Here is a 7,500-nt window from a genome sequence, read left to right as displayed (position 1 = left end):
GTGAGTGTGAGTGAGTGAATAAGTGAGTGAGAGGGTGAGCGAATAAATGAATGAACGAACCAACGAATGAGGGACAAGAATTAGACGTAGCAGCGAAAATCGGGGGGGGGGGGAACATACACAGACGGACCACAACAGACATAATCAGCACGAAACAGATATGTGTACACTTCAACGTGTGCGTATATTTCTGCCATGTAAGTGTGTTCCTAATTGTCTCGCCGACTGCTGGGAGCTAATAAGACTTCGATGTTCTTTCTGCTTCAGTGACTGAGACATCGCCATGAACATCGGACACACTTCTGGGGATGAGAATACAATGATGGCTGATCCGTCTTCGATATCAATTAGGTAATATTTTTTCGAGAGAGTTATTGCGGATTTTTTGTTTGTTTGTTTGTTTGTTTTTCTGAGTTGTGTTATAGGGATTCCGTAAAAAATAATTTCCAAATAAGGGAAGGAGAGATGTCGGGTTAGATTTACAGAAAAAAAAAACAATTGTCGTAGAATCGCAAAAAAGTGAAACAAAATGAAGTCAAGATACGAAACTATAAACCGCGTAAAAATACTCTTCATTAAAAAAGAAGAAAAAACTACACCAACCCAGACGAGGAATGCCAATTAAGATATAAGAAAAAATGGGTGAAAAAAACTAGTGAAAAACATAATTAAAAATTCTTTTACTTGTACACCGTCTAATTCCCATACACCCCCATACTCTCCATCCACCCCCCCCCACCCACACACACATGCTCCCTTCCTTATACCCCCTACCGCCTCCCTTGACAATCCCCTCACATACCCCTTACACCCCAACACACTTCTAATACACCCTAACACCGATCATTTACAACTCTGATACCCCTTGTACACACCAACCCTTTACCATATACCTTCCATACCTGATCTACACTCTACACCTCCCTTACTACACTTATTACACACCCTAGTGCCATTCTTATGCAAACCCCAACACCGCTTCGAGACCCCTCCTCCCCACTACCTCAAAGGACCCCCTCACCTTCAAGGAACCCCCTCTACCCCCTCTCTCCCCCACCCTCCAAGGAACCCCTCACCCTTCTCTCCCCCCTACGACCCCTGCCCTACCTCCGTCTCTCCCTCCTCCAAGAACACCCCGACCACCCTACTCCCCCCACCTCCAAGGACCCCCCCTTGCAAGAATCCCCCCTACCACCCCCTACACCCTCCAAGGACCCCCCTCATCCCCCCCCCCGACCCTACCTCCGTCTCTCCTCCGCTGACAAATGAAGAGGAGACATCAGCTGTAGCGTGGCAGGTACTCGAGGCAGAAGCAATCCGGCGAGACAGCATAATATGTTGTCTTCCGTCCGAGCATTCAGCGTTCACGACGGATGACGTATGAACAGTGTTAAGTGGGGGGGGGGGGGGATGTGTGTGTGCGTTTGGTTGTGTGTTTGTTTGTTTCAAAGCAAACAGGAGGAGGGAAAGAGATTCAATGGAAATAATAACGGAACAAACAGGGAATGTGTAGGCCTACACACACACACACACACACACACACACACACACACACACACACACACACACACACACACACACACACACACACACACACATCTGTTCGTAGATACACATACATATAGATAGATAGGCCACCAAATACTTATATTCGAATACGTACATACAGAAAAAATGCGGGCAGAAGAAGAAGAAGAAGAAGAAGAAGAAAGAGAGAGAGAGAGAGAGAGAGAGAGAGAGAGAGAGAGAGAGAGAGAGAGAGAGAGAGAGAGAGAGAGAGAGAGAGAGAGAGAGAGAGAGAGAGAGAGACAGTGTCCGCCAACAGACAAATGGCAGACATAACACGGCTTGACATGACAATTCTTTTTCATTACCCAGGTCCTTTACCCCCCCCCTCCCCACTCCCATGTGGAATCTCTCTATCGATGTCTCGTTTTCCTGCCCCTCCCCCCTCCCCCTCCCCCCCCTCTTCTCCTTATCTGCCTTACCATCTCCTCGTTTTCTATTTAAAAAAAAAAGAGGATGAGATTTTTAAAAAAGTAAAATGAAAAATAACATTCCCCTCATGAAAGAAAATATCTATCTATATATCTATTCTATCGCTTGATCTGCCTTTATCTGATGCAATTAAAAAAATCCCGGATCCTGATCATAATCCGGATCACCACCAACATTCCATGACATCTTAGTTGAGCTGAGACTCGCCTCTGATAAAATCTGTCCATAACTTTTTTTTTCATTTATCGTGCGAATCAACCAACCAGATAACTAACCAACGCTAACAAAAACATAACCTCCTTGGGGGATACAATAAGTGGAGATGACAAATCTACTGAGAAGATCAATAGCAGAATTACAAAACAAATAACTAGAACAAAAATAACACGGCAGTAATAATAACACCAACAAAAAAAAATATTTAGACTAATCAAAAGATAAACCGCCTGCCAGCCATAACCCGGACCTTTTTTATTTGGGTTAATTCCTTACCCTTAATTCTGCAACACTTGCCAGATGTTTATAACATTAGGGATACAGACAACTGAAATATGAAGCTGAAATTATTTATTAAACTTGATATACAAGCAAGAACTTTGGTCTTTTCACTACCTTTTAACCCTATCTAGTGTGTCTCCTTGATGTAAACCATCAAAATTATTTCTCGGGTTGCACGAAATACATAATTTATCCTGAAAGCCACCAACGTCCTTCAGATTCCCGAGTCCTGAGGAACACCTCTAAGGGTGAACTCCATCCATCACCTCAAGTACCCGCAGCAGGTAGAGAGGTTTACAAACATTGCATTCTTTTAAAGCCACAAAGGTCTAAAGGCCTAGCCAAATTGGGGAAGTTAACGCGACTGATTTTCCCATCTGAAGCAGCCACGCCAGGAAAGTAACCAGGGGCTTAGGTGGTGCTCACTCCCTCTGAACATGCGGCCATTGCTATGACTTCAGTAGTGTCGGGTGTAAATGAACTTTAACTATTCTGAACTTCAAATCGAGCTGAATTTGAAATATGAATTGATACGCAGTGAAAAAAATGAAAAGTTAGCATTCTAGGATTTTAATAATCATACCAGCGTTTAGTACTTACTGTATTTATACCATAACAACATATGCGTAGTATCGATTAGTACTATTCCATAGCCTGCATATTCTCAAAGAGCTAAAGCATATACGATACACATTTTATACGTACATACAGTGAAATCATTCAGCTAAGTGGCATCTCTGTCGGATCAATTTACCAGAAAGGTCAGTTTTAGGTCAGATTTCTTGACCCGTAACGACTGTTGTGAACGATGTTTGTTAGTGGTCTACTGGTTTTAGAAGAACGTAACGTTGTGTGCATGCGTGCGTGTTTGTGTTTAGGTTTCTTCTTGTGTTTTTTGTGTGTGTTTGCGTTTCTTGGCGTGCTCATGCGCAAGTGTAGGCCTACGTGCTTACAAGTGTCTGCGAGTACCGACGCAATGCACATGACCATACAAGTAATCCATAACCCAAAACATAACCTTTCTCCCTAAGAAAAAGAAAGGAAAAGAAAAAAAGAGCCCAAGCACCTCCCCCTGCGACTCACCGGCTCCGAAGGCGAAGAAGAAGCTCTGGTCGGGGTTGGCCTTGAGGATCTCGACGACGCGCTCGCCCATGCGCTGGTTGCGGCGGTAGATGAGCTCCTCCCGGAAGTACTCGTCGATGTGCGTGGCGGTGGCGGCGTCGACGGGCGGCAGGGACGAGTTGCCGAGGTGGGGGACCTGCGGGAGACACCGAGGATGAGGTCCCCCGGAGGATAAAGCGGGGGTCGTCTTGAAGGAGGCGGGGGTGGCGAGAGGGGGAGGTATTAATTGAACGTAGGATTGCAAGGACCGAGAAAATGGCTGTTCATGGCGTGGGTCGCGACAGCCCAGCTAGCGGAACTATCTAAAAAATAGTTTCTAAATTAATTACCGATACCTATTCCCTTTTTATACGTACAATAAAAATTCTTGGTAGTATATCAAAAGTGAAATCCAAGGGAAGTAATCATAAACAATTTTACAAGTACTCTCATATAGAAAAATCCTAAATGTTCGCAAAGGGCGCGCCTCTCATAGCGAGCACACCTTGTCACACCGACTCTCCCGCCAAAATTAATGAAGAGAACTATCCCAGAACGACCTGGGTGGGCCGGAACGAGACGGTAGAATGACCTAGAATGAAGGAGAAGAATAATCTGGATGGAGAGAATGTGATGATTTAGAACAATTCTCCAACATGGCTTTAGAGGTCCGCGACAATTCAAGTGGATCGTCGTACATCTTATAATAATACACAATGAGGCAGCTAAGGTAAAGCTATATAACAAATATCATGTTATCTTAAAGTAATTACTACTTTAAATGCACGTATTTCAACTGAGAGAAGGGATTGTCGTTAATTAATAAAATCCGCTTGTTGATTAGACAGACCTTTCAAAGACCTGAGATCCTTGGGAAAATTATCTCAAATAAAAAGGGTTGAACAGGTTGAGAAAAAATGATCTCGAACGTGGGAATGGAATTATTTCGAATATTTTTCCAAGGATTGAGAGGAACGTGTGCGCAAGTGTAGGGCTATTAAGTGTTTTATTCACAATGGAATTGAACTAAGTACTTAGTTTAGAAATACAAAAAATACATACATATATATATATATACATATATATATACATATATATATACATATATATACATATATATATATATATATATATATATATATATATATATATATATATATATATATAAACCATAACTATGATACAGACTACTCAACTATATATTACAATTTCCTAATGTGCTTAACTCTTAAACTTAAAAGTTCTTACCTTACTCTTGCTCTCACCTGATAAAATTATATATAGAGACACATATACGTAGATGCATGCGTAAATACAAATACTCAATCAACACACACACACACACACACACACACACACACACACACACACACACACACACACACACACACACACACACACACACACACACACACACACACACACTCACTCACTCACTAACTCAATCACACACGCTAAGCCCTCTTTCATCACAAACCCCTAACAAACCGAAATATCGCCGGTAATCTTAAAATACCCTATGAAACACAGCCCATAAAGGGTTGAAATGAACACAGCAACGTCCTTACTACCTGCGTGGTGTCCTGAGAGAAGATCACAGCGTCCAGGTCACCGCAGTTATAGTGGCGTATAAGGTCATCTGTGGTGAAGGTCAGACGACCATCTCCGGCGCGCAAGATCTCCTGCTGTGACAGTGTGTGGTTGAGGGCGAACACCACCTGTAGAAGGGAGGCAGAAAGTGTCATACTTCGTCTGAGGGACTGTGAATACTTTGGGTTGAAGTCTTTTTCTTTTTGGATGTTCATATGCGACTTCGTTAACCAAAAATCAATCAATTAATAAGTATCACACGATACAAATATATAAATGACCTACGTCCATGAAATAAATCCCATTCTTTCACAAAAAAAGAACAAACATCAATAGGATAAAATATACAAACAACATACATGCAACAAAATAAATCCGTATCTTTCCCAGCCAACACCCATCCCCCGAGAGCGAAAGGCGGACAATAAACAACACGCCACGAGACACACCTCGCAACAATCCATCACAGTCAAAAAATAAATTGAGACGCGCCGATAAAACCTCAGCATGGCGTTCCTCTCCGGCCGCTGTTATGACAAGACCCGAAGAAAACGCGACCTCAGAAAAAAAAAGAAAACGCCAAAGTACGCGATTAATGGCAGGGTGACTGACCCAAATTCCTTCCCCAAACACAGATCGAGAAAACGGGCTGGTCTTTCCTAAATGCGGGTCGCGAAAAGAGATTTATATAACTAGAAAGATGAAATAGTGATGGAGGGAGGTACGGAGAGAGAGAGGGGAGGGAGGGAGGGAGGGAGGGAGGGAGAGAGAGAGAGAGAGAGAGAGAGAGAGAGAGAGAGAGAGAGAGAGAGAGAGAGAGAGAGAGAGAGAGAGAGAGAGAGGAGAGAGAGAGAGAGAGAGAGAGAGAGAGAGAGGGAGGGAGGGAGGGAGGGAGGGAGGGGGGGGGGAAGGGAGATAGAGAAAAAGGGAAAGAAAGAGGAAGGGGGAGAGAGAGGGAGAGAGAAGAAAGGGAAAGAGAAAAGAAAAAGAAAAAAAAAGAAAGAGCGAAAGAAATAAAAACAACAAGAAAGAAAGAACGAAAGACAGCTGCACCTGAGAAGCGAAAGAAAGAGAAAGAGAGAGAGAGAAAAAGAACCGTGAGAAATAAAATAAAAAAGAAAGAAATACCGAGAGACAGCGGCACCTGTCCGGCCACGTTTCGCCGATCATCCCAATGTAAACAAAACTCGCCGCTCCTAAATACGGGTCGCGTAGGGGAGACGGGAGGCGACGTCACAACACAACGGCGCCTCTGTGGACCTTCGTCTGCGGTTTCATTCACTGTGGTTAGCCCTCTACATTAACCCTGTAACCTTTTCAAGGGGAAGGAGGCAATTCATAAATTTTAATCTGACGTGGAAATGTTATTTTTGAGAAGAATATTACACGCTGGAGATTGTAAGGCACCTTTTTTCTCTGATGAATGAACACGTATCAATGGCAGTGTGGTAACGTACGCGGTCTTATCAATGAGGTTCGGCTTAGTAAAGAGAGTGCAGGCGCTAAAGAAAAAGTTAAAAATAACAAACACGGTAATAGTGAAGATATGCCTATCTGCTAGCAAGTTTGCCTTCACAGATAAACCGACGCACACCACAAATATCAATTTCAAGAGATACAGAGTTGTTTTAGTATGTATACGTGTACGCAAACACACGCACATGTGTGTATATGTAGATCAACTGCAATAAGAAAAAAATATATATAGAGAGAGCGAGAGAGAGAGAGAGAGAGAGAGAGAGAGAGAGAGAGAGAGAGAGAGAGAGAGTACAGTAAGAGATGGGGGGAGGGAGGGAGGGAGGGAGAGAGGAGGGAGGGAAGGGAAGGGAAGGGAAGGGGAAGGAAGGGAAGGGAGGAAGGGAAGGGAAGGGAAGGGAAGGAGGAAAGAGGAAGGAAGGGAGTGAGGAGAGAAAGAGGGAAGGGTGGAGAAGAAAAGGAGGGAGGGAAGGAGAAGGGAGGGGGGAAGGAGAGGAGGGGGAGAGAGAGGGAGAAAGAAAGAATGAGAAAGAGAGAAAGAAGAGAGAGAGAGAGAGAGAGAGAGAGAGAGAGAGAGAGAGAGAGAGAGAGAGAGAGAGAGAGAGAGAGAGAGAGAGAGAGAGAGAGAGTAGAGAGACAGAGACAGACAGAGACACCGAGACAGAACGAAGAGAGAGTGAGAGAGAGCGACAAGAGAAAAAGACAGACTGACAGGTAGCCAGAAGAAACTGCAACAAACAAACAAATAAACAAAGAAACGCGACCATAAACGGAGCCCCATACCCGCCCGCCCGGAGCCCGGCAGGGGCCCCCTCCCCCTCTCCCCGAAACTCCCTT

At 44.0% G+C, this 7,500-nt stretch overlaps 1 protein-coding gene across 3 annotated transcripts in view; it reads right to left on the bottom strand.

Moving 5' to 3' along the window:
- LOC113803481 (metalloprotease TIKI1) overlaps positions 1 to 7,500 on the bottom strand; it is a 469,470-nt gene that overhangs the window by 39,873 nt on the left and 422,097 nt on the right. For all 3 annotated transcript variants that reach the window (XM_070127110.1, XM_070127112.1, XM_070127113.1), the window contains 2 exons: positions 5,169 to 5,315; positions 3,580 to 3,754 (listed from right to left, as the gene is read on the bottom strand). In XM_070127110.1, coding sequence (XP_069983211.1) covers positions 3,580 to 3,754; positions 5,169 to 5,315 — 322 coding nt within the window. The remainder of the gene's footprint in view (positions 1 to 3,579; positions 3,755 to 5,168; positions 5,316 to 7,500) is intronic.

Source organism: Penaeus vannamei, chromosome 11 (genome assembly GCF_042767895.1).
Source record: "Penaeus vannamei isolate JL-2024 chromosome 11, ASM4276789v1, whole genome shotgun sequence".
NCBI lineage: Eukaryota > Metazoa > Arthropoda > Malacostraca > Decapoda > Penaeidae > Penaeus > Penaeus vannamei.
The sequence above is the reverse complement of the archived record's forward strand: the minus strand, read 5'-3'. Positions and strand labels throughout refer to the sequence as shown.